Below are 23,989 nucleotides of genomic sequence, written 5' to 3' on the forward strand. Positions count from 1 at the left end.
TCTCCAGTTATTAGTCATTCTCCCCGCCCTGCCTTTTTCCGTTATTGGTTAAGATCAGACACAAATATTTACCCTTCCTCTAGGTTTTCAGGAACTTCCTTCCAATGGCCTTGTGTGGTTTTAGCCCGGGTGATCTGATTACAGCAATAAAGTTACTTGTGTGTGTACAGAATTACATTATCTTAAAGTAAAAGTTGAAAGGTAAGTCTTAACTCTCAGTATTCTGTTAAATGTAAAATGGTTGATATTTAGGAGGATTTAGTCTTAATCTTATTTATTTATTTATTTATTTAGGCAGGGGAGGTAATTAGATTTACTTATTTATTTTTAGAGGAGGTACTGAGGATTGAACCCAGGACCTTGTGTATGCTAAGCATGTACTCTACCAGTTGAGCTATATCCTCCCCCTTAGTCTTAATCTTAATTAAGATTAAGATTAACCTGCTTTAATCTTAGTCTTATAAAGTAGTTCTATTTAAAAAGAATTTCTAACATTCATGGGATAGACAGTGAAACTCCAGCACATGTATCTGCAGAGAAGCATGCAGTTTAGTGGAAGAGAACTTCTTAGTACAGGGCCTTGCTTAGATAAGGCCCTCATCTGCTGCGTGCATGAGTGTGTCTTTGCCCTGGTGTAATTGGAAATATGCTGCTGCTCCTCCCCTTTTCTTTGTGTTTGGATTAGTGGCTCCTCCTTCAGTGAAAATAACTTACAGACTGTATCTTTCTTATTTCATTGTTAGATATACTGTTTGTTAGATACCATTCACATTTTTCAGAGAGGAAGTATGTGTTTGCTGGCCTCCCAGCAGTAGAAGTAGATATTTTTATGTATTAAGGTAAATATTAGATATAGGAGGAATTTATATAAAACATATTGAGGTTGCATTGATTAGAATTCACCTTGTTTTGTTTCCTCAGCTCTTATTATAATTTGTATAATAATTTTAACATAAAAGTGATACCTCTTTATTGTACAAACTAGAAAATACCAAAGAACGTTAAAAACCCTTAATTCTACCTTCTAGCAGTAATCACTATTACCTTTTTTTGGTCTGCCTTTCTAAATGTACTCGTGTAGCTTTGTTATCCATTTTGGTAGTTTTCAGTATTTCACAATACCATCTGTCACTTCATTAAAGAACCATAGTGCCACTGCGGTAGAAACAGTATGCTGTTTATGAGGACATCTCTGCTTTTACATACATAATGTTAGTGCCTTAACAATTGTTAGAAAATGCTTCCTACCTCCTGCAGGTTACTCCTGAGCACTCCTGGTAACCATTGACCTGCCAGTTGAGAATCACTGGGTAGAACCATCAAAATTCACGAGCAAGTTTACAAGTCTCCATGTGGGTCTTAGATCTTGCTTGACTGGTTTGGATTGCTTCACATATGCACTAGCGTCTGTGTGGAGCACTTCTTTTGGCTTGAACAGAGTTCCCAATTGTAATTTTTTGCATTTCATCATCTCACAGAATTAAATCCAGGAATATTTTTCTACTTTACGGAATTTTTGTATATATAATCCTTTTTAAGGATTTTTTTCCCCCCAGCTCTTGACACATGTCAGTTTTCCATGACTACTGTGTTATCTCTACATTTGGTCAGTGATGGCATCTTGTCATTTGTACCTCAAAAATAACTTTTTAACTTACTGATTCTACCTCCAAAGTAACATTTTACTCTGCCTCTTCGACCCTGAAGTTACTGCCTCCTTCAGGCTTTCATTTCTCTTCAGTGTGTTGTAGAAGCTTTCCTCCTAGTATGCTGTAGTATTTTCTTCCCACTTGCGAGACTTCTTACCTCCTTCTCTCCTTTTATTGCAGTTTCTAGCAGTTTATTTTAGAAAATTTATAATATGTGTATACAAAGATGGAAATAACCACTGTGATTATTACGTTATGGTGTCTAGTCTTACAGTTGTTTGTTACCTATATATATGTATAATCTCAAAATTGAATCAATCTGGGCATTCTTTAATCTTTTTTAAAAATTAGTATTTTATGAACATTTTCCCTGTCTACATTTTTTTGGCTCTGTATTATAGGTGATTATGATTTATGCCATCTTCCTGGACATTTAGTTCTTTAGGCCCTCCCTCCTTCTTTCCCTCCCTTCCATCAGTCTTTCTGGTATTAAAACCAATATTGCAATATCCTTGTAGCTAAATTGTGTGGACAGGTCTGTGTTTTAGGATAGTAGAATAATGGTTCTAAAATACAGCTCAGATTTTGTCATCCTGTTGTACGCATTTTTGTCTCTCTGTTGTAACCAGTCTGAACTTTTCATCCTAAAAACTCTTTGTTAGTCTAGCGCCTGCCAGCCTTTCTGAATTTATCTCCTTCCCATTCCTCACACCCTCCAACTGCAACAGATCACTTGTGGTCTCTGAAATGTGTCTTATTCAGGCGTGTCTGTTTGCCCTCTTTTCTTACGTACCCAGTAAATATTTCTTCAGTCTTCTAGCCTAAACTTCTGTGTGAAGTTCTTAATCTTCCTATGCAGAGTTAAGTCGCTCCTCATTTGCATCTTATGCATTCCTGTATTGGAATATAGAATATTTCCCAAATTTTAGAAATTTAGTCTCCTGTGCTAGGCTGTGAGTGGCATGTTCTAGTTCTCTCTCTCTTTCCAGCACCTAACTCATAAGAGGTGCTTAATAAATTTTGCTTGCATAAATCTGCTATCTGGGAAAAAGCAAATTCCTAACAATGGTATAATAGAGTTAAATACACTTTTTAATTCACTCCAAAATACTATGAAGAAAAAACTACTTGACTGAAAAATGTTTCTGGGGCTCATGAGAAGCATTGTATTTTTTTTAGAAAAATTAATGTGTCATGAATGATTAAGAAAATGCATAACTGAAGAATTTACACTTGCATTTAATGTTGAAACTGTAGTTTTAGTAACCCTTAGAGAATTTAAGAGAAATGAAAATTTTTTCTTTTGCTTAAGTTTTCACATAAGCAAGAATATTTGTGTTGTATATAAACAAATATAGGTGCAGTGTTTAAAATTTGAGTCATGTAATCATGTCATTATGGCTTTAGTTTTTATAAGTTAATATCTGAATAGATTTTTTAAAAGTTGGACTAATGAAAGAATAATTATTCTTGGTAAGATAGGATGCTTGAAGTTTTAAAAGACTAACACAGTATCTCCTGTAGAAAATATCCATTGACACCTTGCTAAAGGAAAGAATCTTGGGTTACAGGATAATTGATCTGTTCTAGTAGTCACCACTTTATTTCCTTCTTTTGAGATTTTGGCTTAATCATTCAAAATGATGGATACTTTCTTTGGTTCTAAAGTTCTTTGATCTGAAAGCCTTCAACTTCTTTCTTATTGTCTATTTAAATGTCAGACAGTTTAAATATTTTATAATTCTTTTGCACTGGTCTAACCTAAAGGATGCTACAACTAATACTTTTGTCTATGAGTCGCAACTCTTCTGTTCTTGAAGTTTGCTTTGCTCAATTCTTACCATTATCACAGTGTCGTAGGGTTTGGTACTGCATTAAGACAGATTATACTAATTGGTATGTTAACTTTATATTTTTCATCTTTTTCTTTTTTGAAGGTAATGTGGCTTTAGATAATCTCCAGATTAAAGAAAATGCTCTGGTAAGTTGTGTTTTGTTTTTGTTTTTGTTTTTCACCTGTGTTGACTAGTTAGTTAATTTGCTCTTAGAAAACTCTTAGAAACCCTCGTTACTAGGTATCTGGTATCACGTACAGGTAAACTGATTGAGTCACTTGAAGAAGGATTACTTATTTAACAGTTTGCTCTGGGAAAATCTGAGATTGAAGATTTAAAAAAAAATTTTTTTCCCTGATGATCAAAATAGTATCTCTTGGAAAAATGGAATGTTTTTCCTTAACTTAATTTGACTTCATAACTTTGTAGTAGAATTTATCTTAATGAAATAGTTTTCTTCAGAATTATCTTTGCATATTTTTCAGGTAAATAAGGACTTGATTTTAACATTTTATTTAATGAATAATTATATTTTTGGAAATATACTTGGCAGTCCAGTCTTACAATAATACCATAATGTTAAGAGGTAAAATAGATTTTTTGGACTGTAGCTCTAGAAAGTAATTTGTGTCATTTACTACAAAAAAACCCCATCCTCCAAGGTCCCTCCACCATCCCTCATTTGGCCATTTGGTATTTCCATGTTGGACTTAATTGGAGTTTATGAAGTCACTTAAGAATGGGTTTATTCTTTGATTGATGGGTTAGATTTATAATTAATGTACAGTTTGTTTTATAATCCTAGCTTTGACCTCCGGTTGAATTTCTACATGATGAACTGTTTAATTAGGGAGAGTCTCGTACACGCAATGCTCTCATGACTGGTGTCATGGAAGCCAGTTTTGGATGTTGAAGATCTTGGGGTAGAACTTTATAAGTAGCAATTTATTTTATTATTGACATAGTGGAAAGGTCATGGATCTTGTACTGTGATGTACCTGAGTTTGAGTGGTAGCTTTGTCTCTGACCAGCTGTGTGACTTTTGGCAAGTTTCTCAATTTCTTTGAATATCAGTTTAATCATTTTAAAATGGAGTTAATAATACAAAACAGTATGATATTTCTCTGCCTTTGTGGCTTGAATAAGATTAAAAAGTAGAGCTTGACAAGTAATGGACACACAAAAGATTTAAACTTTCTTTCCTTCCCTTTATATGGGATGCTACAACTTTAAAAATTTTATCCAAAAATTTAGAACTTAAGATTCTTTTGTTAGAGATTGGAATAAAGGTTTTTTTTTAACCTATTTATAAAAATCTTTTAGAAGGTAAAATAGAATTGTGGTTACAGGGCACATATATATATATTTATATCTAACATACTTAGAAGATAAATTGAACTCTGTGTTAGCCTAATTTGAATTTTGGTTATAATTTAACACATTATTTTGTAATTTATGCTCCATTAATTCAAACTAGCTTCCTTTCCCCCAATTAAACTGGATTGGTGAGGTTTCACTTTGATATGGGTTCTTTACATTTATTTTGTGTGAAACTTCAGGAGGATTAAAATGCGTGTGAGATCACATTTAGAGCTAAGTGTACAGTTTTCAGTTTGTATTCTGTATAATATGAAGACCTTTGAATTTATCTGCCCCCCTCCTCTTCCTCTCCTCTTCCCCACCCCTGGACGGTAGAGCTACCCCCTTATCACCAGTGAGGATTTTTTGTTTGGGTCTAATAAAAAGATTTATTATCAAAATCTGTTAGTATTTTGTTCAGTCTCTGTTCACCCAAAATACTGAATAATCAGGTAAGTGATTAAATTGATTATTTCAGTTAATTGTTAATGGAGTGATTTAGTTAATTGTTACCTGAAGTATGTATTTCAGGCCCAGATTTCAATAGTATTTATATCTACTAAGGTACACCTAACAGAAAGACCATTCTTTTTTTTTTTAATTTAGTTTTTATTTTATTTCTTGTGGGGGAGCTAATTAGTTTAATTCATTAATTAATTATTTTTAGAGGAGGTACTGGGGATTGAACCCAGGACCTCATGTATTCTAAGCACGTGCTCTACCACTAAGCTATTACCCTCCCCTCTCAGAAAGGCTATTCTGACTGGTTTAGTTTTTGGTAATTCTAAAGATTCAAGTGAACATTGTGAATATAAGTTATTGCTTAGTACTCTGTGAATACAGAAGTTTCTTTCTAGTGGTTTTGAATCTGGATAAGTGCAAGTTCATTATTATTGATCAGTACTTGTTAGTGACTTATCTAAAGTGAATGCTAATGTGGTAAATAATATGTTGAGAATCTGCCATTTCTTTTAAGATTTATTTATTCATTTCCTAAGTATTTCATTTGAGAAGGAATTATTGTTCATTTGTTTTCAACTTATTTAAGTGAAAAGATTCTTCCTCTTCCTTTTCTAGTATTTCAGATAAGCAGTGTCCATCTGTCATTTTAAGAGTTCATGGAGTTTCCATCTGGCTTGGTTTGGTTAATAAAACAAGTAACCGATTTGCCTGATTACTTTCTTTAATTACAAATTCTTTTTATGTTTATGTTGTTCTTACTTATAATTTTGCTTCTCTTATGAGTTCCTTCTTCAGAGTCAAGTTTAAGTTAATAAAAACTTTTTTCAGCCATAAAACATACCCTTACGAGTTACTGAAGTACAGAAAATTTGTTTTATGTTTTGCCTTAGTGTTGATTGTGTCCTTAAGTAATGATGCAAAGGTGATTAGTAGGGAGCTTAATAATTTAAGATGTTCTTTAATTTCTGTCTTCCTTCTGAAGAGTGAATTGGATGTTCCTTTTAAAGTCAAGGCTGGCCAAATTGGTAAGTACTTCACTCTTCATTTGTATTATTCTTAGTCCTTTTAGTTTTTTTTGTCATTTTACCTGTTCCTTAACATCTTTTTTAGCTTGAAAAAAAAGTAAGAGGTTTTTGGCTAATGTTGATTACAGCTTTTGGAGTTCTGCACTTAACATATACTATACCTAATATATACGTTCTTCACAGTTTTTGACAAAAGGGTAGAAAATTACCTTCTAAAGTGGAAGGACGTTTGAACTGCAATGATACATTTTAGGCTTTGGTTCCACCACACAAAGTATATCTTCATTTTCAAAACTGATATGCAAATTTTGTGTGATTTTTCTTTATATATGAAAGTAGTGTAATTTGTAAACTCTAGTAAATAAAATTTAAGTGTAGCTTCTTTCCCTCATGTTTTGTTTCACTGTTTCGCTTGATATATTGTGCAGCAGTGTGGTGTGGAGGATATGCTTTGATAAGTAGAAAGTCTTTCTTTGAAGCCTAACTCTCTACACTAAGATCATCCATAACTAAACATGCATATTTGTTGGAGAACTTTTTCAATAGGAAGTTTAATATATCAAGTCCTTTCAACTAGTCCATACTACCTGATTTCTACTTAAAAAAAAAAAAGAAAAAAATATATAAATTACAGCCCTAGATGACTTACTCTTCCTTTAGAATTTTCACTTATGCCACTACTCTTCCTCCCATCCCTTTTGTCCTGCTACTTCACCGCATCACTTTCCTCCTTCATTCATTATTTTGTATTCAGGGAAGGCTTTGCCTTTTGCCATTCCAGCCTCTCTGAGTAACTGCTTGAATACTTCTGTGAGTCCACATTATATCATTGTACATGTGGTCCTTTTCTACAGATTTTAAAATTTTAATATAAATTTTCATGTTTTTTCCTCTTGAAGCAGGAAACACTTCCTTAGGCTGAAAGTATCCCTAGGGCACACATTATTATTTTTTTGTCTGTCTGTTACACAGAGCCCTGTGGTTTGTCAGGCGGTGATGTTTAGCAGTGTTCTGGAGGTGTTGTTGCAGCCCTCCATGCTTAATTGAAATCCTAGAGTGAAGTTAAAGCCCGTTCATTCACTCTTTGACCTTTGAGATATATGACTGTGGGAGAGGCAAGGGTGAATGTGATATCTTTGTCCTCAGGGAAGTTGTAGAGACCTAAAATGAGGACATAATATTGAAATCTCATTCCCAGAGTATTGGGTGAGTTGTATTTGACTTAAGAGCTTTCACATTATTCATTATATTATTACAACTAGATGTGTATTTTGGAAGACGTTTTCTAATGGTTCAAAATATATTCTTTTTGCTTTTAAAGTATTAGAATTTAATGGCTGCCTTCAGGGCTACTCACTGAGTTGTGAGAGACCCTTTACATGTAAGGATGCAAAGCATATTTCCTTCATACGTTTCCTATTTGGGGGTTTATGGGGCATTTATATTAGTTATTAAGTTTCTATTAGGTTAAAATATTACACCTAACCTGCAGAGTTAGTGTGGCTAAGTATGCTCAAGGATGTTTTGGTTTTCTAAGAGCTAGACATATTTGTGGGTACTCCTTTTACTTAAAATTTAAAAGAATTTTCTGACTTGTGAAAGGAAAGTGGTAGTATAACTAACTGGATTCCATTGGAGTTCAGAATAATGAAGGATGGGAGGATAATGGGTTAGGGTAAATGGAGAGAAGAGGAGGCTTTGAAACTAGACAGTCTCCTTTTGGTATCCTGAAGGGGCATTTCCCACTTTTGCAGTTTCATGCTCACCAAGAAGGCAATCAAATCAGATTTTTAGAAGTTTATGAGAGAGTTACAAGTATAACACCATCTATTATAAATAAAAGTGGCACTCACTCTAAAATCAAGAGACTCAGAAATGACCTAGAAGTGTACTGGCATTACTTTTAGGCTCCTCTGAAGTGGGAACCATTTAAGAAACTCAGCAGGTTTATAAGCTGAAGTATAATAAAAATTTAGATGGAGAAATAATTCGAGATTATAACCTTGGGAAGAGATTTCTAGCTAAAACTCGCTTACCTCCCTAGCCATCCAGGTGAACCAGAATATCCTCCCTTACATCGCGTTATTGTGTAAGTAGTTTAGTCCTTCACATATTAGCATGACTTAGTTAAGAGTCTTGATCAGCAGCACTGAGGGAGCAATAGCTTTTATATAGTCATTATTTTTTAAATTGTGATGAGAGAAGGGATTTTATTTTGGAACATGGAAAACCTTGTGGATAGAAAAGGTTTGAATAGTATTGCTCTAATACAGTTGAGGGCAGAATGGGACATTGACTGCCTGGAGACTAGAGATTGGGAGAAAAACAGAGAAGTAAATGTGGAAAGATACCAAAGACAGATTTTGCCCATTTCAAAGTTTAGCTGAGAATATGCCCTTTTTGTCTGTTCTCTCCTGCTTTGCGTAGCCTTTTCCCATAAAACTCCAGACTTGGCTTAGTGACACTTAGGGTCATAGTTCATCTCTATTATGAGGAAAAAAGTTTCTGCAGTCAAGTCCCTGAAGGACCTGGTGTTCATACCGTTGTTTCTGAGAGAGAAGATGTGTTCTACCTTTCATATGCTTTAGAAGCAGATACTTGGAATATAACTGTTCTCACCGGCCTGTAACTCACAATACTACTCATAAAACGATAGGTTTTGCCTTTTGGGTTGGCCTCTTCCAGTTGTAGCAGTTTGGTATACTGTCAAAGTTCTGTTCTGCTGGTCTTCTCTGTGTTGCTGCTTCTTTCTGGGATCTTGTACAGACATTATTTTCCACTGATGCTGTAGAAGTGTAGTTGTAGGTGTGGGTAGAATACATGCATGTTATTCAGACCATCGGCTGTTAGATGACGTGTACCAGTTCTGGTTCCACTGGTGACTTGGGTGGACTTAAGCAATTGATTTAACCTCTCTGAGACTGAGTTTCCTTTTTTTTTTTTCCTTTCCTTTCAAAATTGAAGTAATAATTGCCTTGTTCTTCTTACAGTTCGGGCATATTAAATGAAATAAGAGTTACCGAAAATTTTAAAAATATGAAGCACAGTGTGAATAGTCACTTGTAATAGTAATATAATGTGGAAAAGATTGTTTAAATTGTGTTGGGGTTTTTCTTTCTTTTTGAGTGTTGTACATACCATATGTGTGAAGGGTTTTATATATTTTTTCTCTTAATGGAAGGTAAGAAGTGTGTATGTTCTTGAGCTTCCCCAGTAAGAGGGTTGAAATTATGTTTCTTTAGATAAATTAACTTTGAAGATCCCTTGGAAGAACCTTTATGGAGAAGCTGTTGTTGCAACCCTAGAGGGACTGTACCTGCTTGTTGTTCCTGGAGCAAGTATGTTATTTTAGGTTGTAACCATTCAATAATACCATAGTAAAATTAAATTGTTTCCTAGGTTAAGTATTTTAATATGTTTAGTAAAATAGAAGATAATTTAAATAAACTAATCACATCCATGTATGTACACATATTCATATATTTCATGCATATACATATATATTGCCACATTTGTATATAAATTATTTTTATATTATTGTTGGAAAGAATAATTTCAACCACTTATGAAATTTATTCTGTTTTCTATGAATAGTCATTTTGCAACTAAGGCTTCCTATTAAGTTGAGATACATTAGACAGATTTTCTTTTGGGAATAAGTTTTAAGAAATGTACTGTTAATCTACAGATTGGAAACATTTTTTCCCCATTTTGTTTCTGATTTTGAGTGAATACTCTTTCAAAAATGTGTGTAAAATAAGTAATTTTTTTCATTATAAAGTATTTTAATTTTTTTATATTTTAATTTGTAGTGACTTTTAAAGCAATGATGTTTATTTAAGTAATGTCTTCCATTATTAATGTTTTTTCACTTTGAGAACAATATAATGTTAAGAAAAGCTTGGATATTTCAGAGAAAAATTACTTACATGTTCTCAACCATAAAAGAAACACAGTTTTTATTTTTATATTTTGTATACATACTTGAGTTGGTACAGCATTTATTACATTATATATATATATATATAAAATATGGATCTGGCTTTTTCACTTAGTATATGTATTTTTTGATATGTTTCACAGTTTTCATGGTGATAGTGATAATTTTGAAAGGCTATATGATATTCCATTGTGAACTACCTGCTGTTTTTTGCTGTTACAGTGAACATTATAAACTCTACCTTATAGATTTTCTTCTTACTCTTTTCTGTTATTTCCGTAGGATACATGATTAGAAATGAGTTTGCCAGATAAAAAGGATATATATGTATATATTTTATGATTGTTGACAGATATTCTTGAATTACTTATTGAAATTCTTTTTATCAATGTTACATTGATACCAGCTGCTGTTGGATGCTGCATGCTTTTTGTGGTTACTTAAAATTTTACCACTGAGATATATAATAACTGGAAATTTTTTGATGTATTTTATGCCTTCCCTCTGTTCCTCCCTTGCACCCTTCTATTCACCCTTTTCTCCAGTTATCCTTTTTCCTGTCTTCTTTCTCTCTTTAATTCTTTTCCTTCCCTCCTTTTCCTTTTGATATAAGCTTTGTAAATAAATAGAAATCATTTATGTTTAAACTTTTTGTAAAACTAATCTGAAGAATATAAATGTTTTTTGACTCACAAAAAAATGACAAATTACCCCCCACACAATATTATGAGGCTGAACTTTTCTTATATATTTTTTATTAATTGCCTTTATGTGTGAATTAACTATGTATTTCTAGGTATTAAATATGATGCTGAGAAGGAAGAAAAATCCTTGCAAGATATTAAACAGAAAGAGCTATCCCGAATTGAAGAAGCCCTTCAAAAAGCAGCAGAGAAAGGTAAAACAAGTTTATGTTTTAGATAAATATACATATATCTATGTTTTAGATATGTTTAATGCACCGCAAAGAGGATCTTTCTTAGGCTTTCATAAGCTGTCATTCCAAAGAAGAATCTTTTAAAATCATGTTTCATAATACCGACTGTGAAGATTTTAATGACTCACGCTTGGGAGTCACTGCCTTTGTGACTGTTTTATCTCACTGCCAGTTTAATTTTCCTACTTTTCCTAATTTGTCATTTTTACTATGCTACCTTACGGAGACTTCCCAAATTCTTTGAGTTCTTGCAGGCCTCTTTATTTTTGCCAAAGGTTACTGGTTTCTTTGTCTGCATTTTCACCTGTATTCTTGGAAGATAGTAAGGTTCAGTGTATTAATATAGTGAAATAGTGTTTAGAGGAATTGGTACATAATGCTATTCCTAGCCATATCTCTTTATATTATATAGGGTATTTTAAAAACTTGATTCTTCAGACTTCAACATCTTAACATCTTGCCTTAAGTTTTAATGTTTTGTTTGTATCTAAAAATAAATCTGGTGACTATTTTGCTTTGGTTTATGGAGCAAGATGAACTGAAGGAGCTTGCCAAACCTCCAGTCTGTTTTTCAAGTCAGATCATACCCTGATCACCGAGTGGGGTATGAGAGCATTTTACATCATTTTTGTGTCATTAAGTGGAATATTTATATATTTCTCTGATGAAAGTAAATGGTACCAGAAATGCTCAGGCATTTCTCTTTGGTCTATCTTAAAATATATGGCAAATGTTGAGTTAGAAATGACAGAAATTGCATTTAGATATGATAATATTTCTTTTCCTATCTTAAGCTGCTGATATTTAATTAAATCAGTGAGAAATCTCTCTTAAAAAATAACTTGCTCATTAAAATTTTTTATCAATGATTCTGATTCTTTTTGCCCGTAGTGTTCTCTTACACAGTATTATTCTTTAATGAAAAAGTACTGAAATACTTAGAATACAGAGGCTGTCATGATGGTAGAAAGTTTTAAAAACCTAAACTTTTTTTTCCTTTCTCTTTTCATACTTAACTGTATCTTGTGTTTTGGCTGAAGCTTAAGGATCTGTATTTCTATAAAAACAGCTTTCTTCATTTCCATTACTTTTATGTGCCAAATAAAGCAAGGCACATAAAATATTTTGACTGCATATAAGTATTTTTTCTAGTTTCTGTGAATATGGAGCTTATCTTCATATAGCATTATTCATATAAAAGCCTTCAGCTGCCTTCTAGTTCACAATTATTAATTAAGTTTTGAGTTGATTACCATACTTTATTTTTCATGTTGTTTTTTTTTTTTTTACTTATTTCTTGATTTTAAAAGCACAAAAACACCACTGTGTGTGTATAGAGACTCAAAGAAGTAAGGAGAGAAAGTGATTCAACTACAAGCAGCAGATGATAAAAGTGAAGTTAGAATCCTCAGACTGATCTGCTTTTAAAAAGTACTTTTACTTAATTTGTTTCATTTGTTAAAATAGAGTGCTGCCCACTATTATGTGGGAAAAAAGGAAAATCAAAATACAACTTTAAGTTCATTTCTAGAGCATTTTCTTAACTGTAAAAATAAACTTCTTGATATTTTTCTTCTTTTATTTCATTGTAGTGAATTTATTTTCCTGGAAGGACTATTGTAAAGGGTAATATTAAATTCCTAGTGAGTCCAAGAGTTTCAAATGTTATACAGATTCTGTATTTCACAGTGTTGATTTGATCAAAACCTCTAAAGTTTTAGAGTTAACATTAACTGTGAAATCCAATAGTTTTCCCAAAAAGGCTTAGGATGAAAAATGTCAGTTTTCTGCTCCACTATTCTCTGCCCTTTAGACCCACTCCCTAGAGGGAACCATTGTTTTAGAAATACTGACATTCTGTGGTTATCTCATTTATTAATGTTTACCTCTCCTACCATCTTTTTTTTCACCCTAAATTCTCCTTTCTATCTTACAGTATGGTTATACCACAAGTTTTGGCCAATTATGAGTCAAAATTTACATTGCTATGACAATATAATTATTGTTCACTGCATAGATCAAATAATGTACTGTGATTATATTTCCTTTGTTATGCCGCTTTTTGTTTTTCTTGAATTTGTAAATGCTTCTTTTCTATTTGCCTGGTTTTCAAGGTAGATTTACCTTTAATTCTTTTCCCATACTACATGAAATCTATCTGTCAAATGACTATCAGTGTTATTTTCCAATTGCCCAAACCCATCTATTGGTCCTCTCCCCTTTTCTCTTGGAGATCTTCCTCTGAACTGGTGGTGGTTTTTTTTTTGTTTGTTTGTTTTGTTTTGTTTTAAGTTCTGCTATGCAATTGTCATCCTGGAACTTGTTTTGATTGCTCTTCTGTTTTTAATTCATTGAGTCCCTAGCCTTTTGTTTTTTTGTTAGTTTATTCCTTTGTTTTGCTGGAGCATTTCTAATAGCTTTTATGAAAGGATGCACTAGAAATAATTTTTAAAAGAGTCCTTTCAAGTCTGAAAGTCTTTGTAACTTACTTCCACACTTGTTTGATTTGACTGGGAATAAAATGCTGCGTTTAACATTAGAATTTTGAAGGCAAAATCTTCTAGCTTCCAGATAGTTTTGAGAAGTCTAATGCCAGTCTGCTCAACACATTGTTGGAAACACAAAAATTAGAAAATTCCTGGAGCCTACTGTATCAAAGACCTCGTGTATAATAGTAAATAGGATAAAATGTTGAGTCTCATCCAAGAGGTACTGATGAAGTGTTAAGGGATTTCATAATGGGCATATCATGTTCTGCCAGAGATCAGGGCACACACTGTGAAGGTATATATTTCAGCTGAGTGTAGAGGATGAGTATGCAGAAAAGAGAGAGCGTTCTAGGTCCTCTAGGACGGTGAGATGGAAAAGTACAGAGCATGTGTGGGGAACAGCTAAGAATTTGGGAGTTTGATGGTGTAGTTGGACGTGAGTTGGAAAGCTAAGTCGAGGTCAGTTTTAAGAGATTTGAATGCCATGATGATGATGGCAAAGATAACAGCTGGTACTTATTTTGAGTGTACTCTTTGCCAATCACTCTTCAAAATGCTTTGTATGAACTGACTCATTTAATAGTCATAATTCTATGATATAAGGGCTTTTATTGTTCTCATTTTGTAGCTGAGAAAACTGGAAGTTAAATTACTTGTTCTTGGTTATGCAGCTAGAAAATGATAAAGCTGGAATTTGAACCCAGCCTGGCTCCAGATCCTACATTCTCGACTCTGTGTTATAATGGACTTCAATTGGTAGCCACTGAGAGAGTCAATAAGTTTCACTTTTTCTTTAAAAATCCAGGGAGTGATGTGCCCACAGCCGTGTTTTAGGAAGGTTAAGCTCGTGGTGATGTCTAGGCTGGATTTAGGGAGAGAAACGGAAGATGGTGCTCCCTAGTCATCAACAAGAGTGGATAGGAAGGATTCAGTGTGTCTTGAAGGGAACATCACAATAAAGTAAGATGAATTCATTTCAGCTGACTCTAAAATTAGTGTAAATATCACAGCAATATTTCATCCTGAAAATGGGCAAAATGGTGGGCAAAAAGGGAACCAAAATAGCAGACTTTTGCTCTGTTTGAAAATATGTCAGTCAATGAGACATTAGCTGTAATTGGTATTTGTTTTTCTTAATTTGAAATTATTAATTCTTATAATTTTATTTATTAACAATTTTGTTTGAATGTTATGAAAACAAAGTTTGTTGAAGGAGTGAAAACGGTGTCACTGAGAATATTTCCTTAGAAATAAGTTGTTTTGGTGTCACTGGATTATACTTGTTCTATTACATGATTCTGATTCTTTGAATTAAGTTTAGACATATTTTGCATGTGAAATTAAAGGTGTCTTTTAAATGCTTTGCATTTTGATTATTGCTGCCATGCGGATGCAGGCACACATTCAGGAGAGTTCATCTATGGCTTGGAAACCTTTGTTTATAAGGACATCAAGCCTGGTGGGTATGCATGGTTAATTATATTCAGCTCTATGCAAAATTATATTCTTATCCATGCTTGTGCTTTTCATGGAGTTCACATGATGACGTGTCATCCTTTTAGAAAATATGGAAATGTAATTCATCTTTTTCCCCTTTACCGTCATTTCCTTTCCCCTACCTTCTCCAGCCGTTTATTCATTCACCAAATACTTTGATGCCTTCTTCTGGCAAGCACTATGCTGGGTGCTGAGTGTTCATGGGGTGAAACAGACATGATCCACAGCCCTTCTGAAGTTTAATTTATAATAACACTCAAATCCCAGCTGCCTTTCTGATTTAGTTCTGTTGAATAGTAGTTTCTCAGTTAAGCGATTCCTCCCCTATAGCAGTGGTTTTCAAACTTGTAAAAAGCAATAAAAAGGAGCCTTTTTTTTTGAGACATACTTTATTTTAGAACCTTGATAAGGAATGTTTCTCTGACGTTCTTCTCATAGCCTCCCTGATTTACTTCATCCCTGAAGTAGCTTTGGAGGCCCCTGTAGACGACTGTCTGGTACAGCATACTGAAATTTGAGGCTTCACAAAAAGCAAATTTGAAGGCTGATTGCTTTACGACTTATAATAGGATTCTTTCGTATCCTAGGAAGTTTACCAGGCACATTAATAATTTCTAATATTTTAAACAGTAATTTGATTTATTTAACTATTTTCTATAACTTTTCAGGAATTTGTTATATTAATTCAGTCACACTTAAAATTTGTTTTGATTAGCTGGCAAGTGGGGTCTCTAACTCAAAGTATAAACAATTAGCGTATGATAGAATCACTTCTGTTGTTAGTAGGTTCTTTAATATTTAGATTCATTATGACAAACGGAAGAATAATTTGCATGACAAATTTCACAGCATTGAATAAAATTGAAAGACAGTTCTCTTTGAACAAATGTGCCCCTTTAGTAAGTGTGGCTGACTGTGTTAATTTGTCTTACAGTTCCTTTGTTTAATATAAAAGGTAGCATGGGAATACTCATGGCTCACCGTCCAATTTTGTAGGTTGTAACTGAACCAGCTTTGTGTAGTCTGCCAGGGGAAGTGCTTTCTGATCCTCCTGGGAGCCACCTGCCTCCAGGATACAAATGAGTTCCATTGGCCTATTCAAATATGAAACAAAACCATAGGGCAGCATTGTCCCCCCCCCAAAAAAAACTGAACTCAAACAGACAGAGCTCACTGTAAAGTAAAACCTCACTGATTGACGGTTTTCTTTTATTCCAAAAAGGTGTGTTAGCCTGGATTAAAAACAAAAAACAAACAAAAACACTAGGCCTAGAATTTGATGATTCTGAGATGAGAATAGTTAATTTTGTTGATGATATCTTTATTTATTTAGCCAGGACTTAATGGGTACTTTATAATCCTTTCTTTTTTTGTTTCTGAGTGTATATTCCTTCCTCATTAAAAAAAAATTAATTTTTAGAGCAGTGGTTCTCAAAACGTCAAAACTATTTTCATATTAATCCTAAGGCATTATCTGATTTTTCACTGTGTTGAAATTGGTGCTGATGGTACAAAGCAGTGTTATGTAAAATTTCTGGCTGCTTTAGCATGAATCAAGGCAGTGGCACCAAACGGTACTACTAGTAGCCATTGTATTGTTCACTGCCGGTCACTCACAGTAAGAAACAAAGTGAAATGAAAGGAGCACTGATTTTGCTTGAGTGTCTTTGATGAAATAGAGAATTTTAGTTTTAGTAAACTTTAGCTCCTGAGTAGATGAGTCTTTGATGTTTTGTGGCAACAGAGCAAGCACACATAAGATACTTCTGCAGACCGAAGTACGATAATTGTCTCAAGGAAAGAACACTCGCACGGTTGTTTAAGTTGTCAGCAGAACTAGTCGCTTTTTTCATGGAAAACGGTTTTACTTGGAAGAATGGCTGACAGACTATCATTTGTAGATGTTCAACAAAACAACTTTAAGGAACAATAACTGACAATGTTTGTTGCCAGCAGTAATATTTGAGCTTTTGAACAAAATTAGGATTTTGGAAAACTACTATTTGCAAACTTGAACTTGACAGCTTCCCATACTTAAAGACTTTTCTGATGAGATTTGTGGTAGTATTAACAATATGATTTTTGGTATTAAATAATAAAGTGACTCAACATTTGTAAGATCTGCATAATTCAATGAAGCAATATTTCTATATTGCTAATGTAAAAAGTTATGAATGTATAAAAGGTCCATTTAAAGTGCAAGGTAGACTGATTTTAATTCAGACGAAAAATTCGTTGATAGAGTCTCAGATTCCAGGGTGAAACTTCAAGAAACTACCACTTGAGGTGGGGAGGGTGTAGCTCAGTGGTAGAGTGAGTGTTTAGTATGCATGAGGTCCTGGATTCAATCCCCAGTACCTCTGTTTAAAAAAAAAAAATCTAAATACCTCCCCAAAACAATCAAACGAAAACAAAGAAACTACCACTTGCTGAGTTTGAGTGTAATGTCCATAATTAAATGAAAAGGCCATGAAAATGTTCTTCCCTTTTCCTGTTACATATCTTTAGTTAGGTCAGATTTTCTTCACATCATTCCGTTTAAACTGCATATCCCAAAAGAGCAAAGGCAGAAGCAGATATGTGGATCCAGCAGTCTTCTACTAAGTCAGACATTAAAAAGATTTGTAAGATTTCAAAACCATGCCACTTTTCTCACTGCAACTTTTTTCTTGGAATAAATACACGTTAGCTATGCTATCATGTAGTGGGCGTTTTAATGAGTTAATAAATGTTAAAAAGTTTTTAAGTGTTGATTTCCAATATGGTAAATATCAATAGCCGTAACCCACACTAATAAAAAGTTCTTTAAGGTTCTCAAATTGTAAATGTGTTAAAGGGACCCTGAGACTAAAACAGTTGAGAACTGCTTTAGAGAATAACTGGAGATCATAAGTGTATTATCTATCAGATTAAATAGAAACTCTCTAAAGAAGTATATGCAGTACTCAGATTAAATTTTGAAACTATTTGGAAAAGTTTAAACATGGTGCCTATAACATGGAGACCAAAGACAGAACAAGGGGCTAGAACAAATGTGAAACCAGAAGGGTAATAGGAGGCCAGGTAAGAAGCTTGAGTTATGGTAAGCTCTAAACCCAGGCAGCTGAGCTTCTGTCTCTGAAAGGTGTTCTGCCTATGCGAGTTGGCTTTCAGGGCCACTTTGGCTTTCTTAGTTGTTTCTTTTCAAACGATATTTCTTTGAGAACTTAGTATTTTTTTCAGTGTTTAATTTATAAATGGAAAAGACTTAGGGAACATCACTGTGACAAGAACATAATAGTAATGGTAATAGCAAAGTCCAGATTTTGTTATATGTTTATTAGTTTCTTTTTGAAACTTAGGGTTTTAGTCTTAGAATCCAGGATTTGAATCTTAGTTTTTGTAGTGGCAGAACAGTTTGCTCTAAAATACCAAGGAAGAACAAATTTGAAATTTCAAGCTAAATATTATGCATATTCTCTCAAAAATATATGTAACATTGACTGAGCTTATGTATTTTATTATAATCTTCAGATGTAGACTTTTTTGATTCCTTTGAACAGATACGTATCATGCGCTTTGTGCCCAGGTGTTAGGATAATTCCTGTCCTAATGAAGACTCCTGCCTGGTGACAAGACAGTTGTGCAGACACTTCAAATACAGTGTAGTCACTGCTTGATGGAAGTCTGTATAAGGTGCAGGGGTAGGTGGCCCTGGAGATGCCTGGAGGATTTGAAGAAGGCTTTACATAGGCAGTAGTGCGGGGCCTGAGTTTTGGAAGCCCCCTAGGCATTTGCCTGGTGAACAACTGAACAACTCAGGGAGGGCAACCCAAGTTCAGAGAATGAGGCATGTAGAGGCATTAGGCGTTAGAAAATCATGGCTTGTTTTGGAAAATATAAGTAATATTTCTGAAGTGTCCAGTACAAGGATAAGTGGCAGGAGATAGAACCAGATGGGGAAATAGGGGTCATATCATGAAAGGGCCTTTGTGTCACATAAACCCTGGCTCATTTTATCTGTCAGGCTGCAAAGACCCTTTAAGAGAATTTTGAGCAGGTAATAAACAGGCCATGAATAGTATTTTAGAAGATAAGAGTCTGGTAGCAGTATAGAAGGACATTAGGTTGGAGGTAAGAGTGGAGACTGGAGGCAGGGGAGACCATACAGAGGCTGCCCCAAGAGCATGGACAGGAGCTGAGGTGCAGTAGGCAGTTGAATGTAAAGCTTTGTAAGTTGGATAAGATTAAGTGTGGGTTAATGCCACGGAGTGAGGCAGTGCCAAATAACAGTGGATGAGGTTTTGAAGGAATTATTAAGCTAATTTCAGTGTACAGTTCCAAGTACATTTTCTGCCCTTTTTGTATTCGTTATACCTTCATGTATTCATGAAAGGGTTCTGCTTGTGAGGTCTGTCATCCAGAGGAAGTCATCAGTCAGCAGGCGGCCCATTCATTTCATTTGTGTTCCTACCACACATTTATCAACACCTTTTTCTGAAAGTTTCATATCCCATCATTATTACATTTCCAATATTTTGGTAACATTGAAATGAAAAACTTTGTATTGTGAAAAGCCATAAATATTATAAAGGGCATTGTGTATAGATATTTTATCCAATTTTTGTATAATTACACCTGCCAAGTTATTTTCTAGATTAAAGGAAGTTATTCTAGACTAAAGAAGGTTTGTGAATTTCTGCTTGTATTGAAATAACAGGTCAGTTTAGAATAAAGGTGACTTGTACCAGAATTTGCTGTCAGGAAAAAGTCTCTTGTTTTCTTTACTGTCCTCTTGTCTGCTAACTTGAATTTTATCCTTTTCTCACTAAAATGCTTCCACTGAGAAGGACGTAAACGTAAAAAGCACAAAAAACATTTTAAGAAACCTTTTAAAGGTCTTGATCGCTCAAAAGGTAGGTAAAAGTAGTTTTTATGCTGTGTGTTATTTGTACACGTTGCCGCTTCATTTCTGTCTTCAAAGGTAAAATGAATATTAGATTACAATGTAACTTCAGAAATAAGTTTTAAATTAGAAATGAATATCAAAATCTAAAATGTAAAGTCAAACAAGGACACTAGAATAGGTTTTAATTTCCGTTCAGTAGTGCCTTGGCTGTCCTTTGGTCATTGTTTATGAGTGATATGAGAATTTCAACTCTTGAACTTGTATTTTGCTTTTCTTTATAGACAAACCAAAAGAGGCCAAAAAGGATACATTTTTGGAAAAATTGGCGACTCAAGTAATTAAAAATGTTCAAGTAAAAATCACAGACATTCACATTAAATATGAAGATGATGTAAGTGTTTACTTGATTTAAGTTAGTAATTGTGTATTTTATGACATTAATTTTTTAATTAGAATTTTTCATTGAAGTATACTTGATATTCAATATTACATAAGTTACAGGTGTACAATACAGAGATTCACAGTTTTTAAAGGTTGTGCTCCATTTATAGTGATTATAAAGTGCTTACTGTTCTCCATGTTGTACAGTATATCCATGTAGCTTATTTTACACCTAATAGTTTGTACATCTTAATCCCTTTGATTGCATATTGAAATGAGAATATTTTAGATGTATCAGGTTAAATATATTAAATTAATTTCACTTGTTCTTGCTTTCTTTATTGTGGCTATTAGAAATTACACATGAAGCTTGTCTTTTTTTTTGTTGAAATATAGTTGAGTTACAATATTATGTTAGTTTCTGGTGTAAGAGCAAAGTGATTCAGTTTATACACACACATACATATATATTCTTGTTCAGATTCTTTTCCAGTATAGGTTATTACGAGATATTGAATGTTAGTCCTAGTGCTATCCAGTAGAATCTTGTTTGTCTGTTTTATATATAGTAGTTTATATCTGCTAATCCCAAACTCCTAATTTATCCCTCCTCCACCCTTTCCCTTTGGTAACTGTAAATTTGTGTTGTATACCTGTGGGTTTGTTTCTGTTTTGTAAATAAGTTTTGTAAATAAGTTCATTTGTATCATCTTTTTTAGATTCCACATATGAGTGATACCATATCATATTTGTCTTTCTCTGTCAGACTTACTTCACTTTGTTTGGTAATCTCTAGGTCCATACATGTTGCTGCAAATGGCATTATTTCATCATTTTTATATGGCTCAGTAATGTTCCATTGTATATGCACCACATCTTCTTTATCCATTCATCTGCCAGTGGACATTTAGGTTACTTCCATGTCTTGGCTCTTGTAAATAGTGTTGCTAGGAGTACTGAGGTGCGTGTATCTTTTCAAATTAGAGTTTTTTCCATATATATGAGAATGGGATTGCTGGACCATATGGTGACTCTTTTTAGTTTTTTAAGGAACCACCATACTGTTTGCCATAGTGGTTGCACCAATATACATTCCTACCGACAGTGTAGGAGGGACCCCTTTTCTCCACACCCTCTCCAACATTTATTATTTGTAGACTTTGTGATAATGTCCATTCTGACCAGTATGAGATGATACCTCATTGCAGTTTTGATTTGCAGTTTTTCTGATAATTAACTATGTTGAACATCTTTTTAAGTGCCTATTGGCCATCTGTATATCTTTTGGAGAAATGTCTGATTATGTCTTCTGCCCATTGTTTTTACTGGGTTGTTTGGGCTTTTTTAAAATATTGAGCTGTATAAGCTGTTTGTGTATTTTGGAAATTAAGCCCTTGTCGTTTGCATTGTTTACGAATATCTTCTCCCATTCTGTAGGTTGTCTTTTTGTTTTATTTATGGTTACCTTTGCTGGGCTTGTAAGTGCGATTTGGTCGCATTTGTTTGGTTTTGCTTTTATTTCCTTTGCCTTGGGAGACTGACCTTTGAAAACATTGCGATTTATGTCAGAGAATGTTTTGCCTGTGTTCTCCTCTGGGAATTTTATGGTGTCATGCCTTATATTTACGTCTTTAAGTCATTTTGAGTTCGTTTTTGTGTATGGTGTGAGGAGGTGTTCTAATAACTTCATTGATTTACTTGTGGCTGTATGATATTAATCCTTGATTTGCCCGTACATGGATTATCTATACCCAACTTTAAATCCAAGATTGACTTTTTTTCTGATAAGTACACTACCATGTCTCCTTTCTTGTGTTAGACTTTTTTCATCTGGCATTAATGTGTGTAAATATATTATAAAACCTCCACATGTTTCTTTGTAAAGCTAATTTAAGAGACTTTTGGATTGTCCTCTATTATTTATTTTGAATTGTGTTTAATGCTAAGACTTAGACTAATATAACTTTAAGGGACTAATTATTTTTATACTGACAAAAAAAATTAGTTCCCAGAGGTGATGAAGTTATCAGTTATAATGGTGGTTGGTGGGGAGGGGACTAAAATCCAGGTCACTGGCTCCTGGTCTCATTCCCTGTTGGATTCAACACCCACAGCTACACACATGTATGTTCACACACGTGTGCAGCAATATTTAGAAACCACACTTCACTTATAACTAAGAGTTTGACATTAGTTAATTAAGAACAATTTTGCCGATTAATTTTAGTTAAAATGTAACAGATATTTTGAACTTAATATGCTTTACTTTGTTTTAAAGTTTGAGACATACATGAGAAGCCTTGAATTTTTTCATTTACCTAACAAATTGGAAATGCTTTTTATCTTTTGCGAAATAAATTTACCCTCTTTTTTGTTTTTAATTTGCTTTAGGTTTGGATTGAATTGAAGTCATACTGACATATACAGAATTCATTTTTTTTCCTAATGAGTTCCTTTTGTAACTTATTATTCAGTAAGACACACTTGTAGTTTTTCAAGATACACCATTTCTCTCTTACAATGGATTTATCTTTTAGTTTTGTGTAGTCATTAAACTGAATTTTGTTGACAAATGTCTAAAAAACCCTAACTCATAAATGGTCTTGTTTAAAACAATCTTAGGAAAGTAAAATCTACTCAACCTGTCATGGAAGTGAAAGAATTATTCTTATTTATTTATTTAAATTTTATTTTATTGAGTTATAGTCAGTTTACAATGCTGTGTCAATTTCCAGTGTAGAGCACAATTTTTCAGTTATACGTGAACATACATATATTCATTGTCGCATTCTTTTTCACCATGAGCTACCACAAGATCTTGTATATATTTCCCTGTGCTATACAGTATAATAGAATTATTCTTAAAACTAATGGCATGTTGATGAATGAAAATCTCAGTTTAACCTTAAACTAAGCTTTTCTTATTGAGCAAGTACAGTTAGAAAGGTACATTATTTTTCTCTCTTTAATAAAAAATACAAAGATGCACAGGAGTGGAATAAGTAACGTCAATTATGTTTCAATTGATACCAGTGTCAGAATACACTAAAATAATCTAAGGGGAAAAAAAAAGTGCAACGGGATCTTCCTTGTATCATGCCTCTTTCAATATGGTTACCTTAATTATTGTGTCTAGAAGAATACTGAAAAATACAGAAATGGGGATAGAGAAAGTATAATAATTTATCATAAAGGTACTCATTTTATGATAACAGTAATTTATGGGTATTGCATTAACAGCTGAGGAGTTGTGTTTAATTAACGTTTATTCAGAAACAGCTGCAATGTATTTTGGGCTAGTAATATGTAGGTATAAAAAGATGAATATGGGAATGAAGGAAAAGATATTTTGCCTCAAATCTTAATCTGATACTTAAAACAAAGCTCACCAAGGTCTTTGTGTTTTTCAGTTAGACCAGAGTGTGTATTTTTCCTATTTGAGGAGGGTATATGTGACTAAACTCAAGTCCCTGGGGGGTGATTTAGGGGAGAGGGTGTAGCTCAAGCGGTAGAGTGCATGCCTAGCG

The 23,989-nt window shown here is 33.7% G+C and overlaps 1 protein-coding gene across 1 annotated transcript in view; it reads left to right on the plus strand.

Annotated features, from left to right (window-relative positions):
• The window catches only part of VPS13C (vacuolar protein sorting 13 homolog C), a 156,727-nt gene that overhangs the window by 7,399 nt on the left and 125,339 nt on the right, over positions 1–23,989 (plus strand). Inside the window, exons 2-6 of the mRNA XM_072962306.1 lie at positions 3,587–3,630; positions 6,288–6,330; positions 9,573–9,668; positions 11,067–11,168; positions 20,363–20,472. Coding sequence (XP_072818407.1) covers positions 3,587–3,630; positions 6,288–6,330; positions 9,573–9,668; positions 11,067–11,168; positions 20,363–20,472 — 395 coding nt within the window. The remainder of the gene's footprint in view (positions 1–3,586; positions 3,631–6,287; positions 6,331–9,572; positions 9,669–11,066; positions 11,169–20,362; positions 20,473–23,989) is intronic.

This window comes from Vicugna pacos, chromosome 6, assembly GCF_048564905.1.
Source record: "Vicugna pacos chromosome 6, VicPac4, whole genome shotgun sequence".
NCBI lineage: Eukaryota > Metazoa > Chordata > Mammalia > Artiodactyla > Camelidae > Vicugna > Vicugna pacos.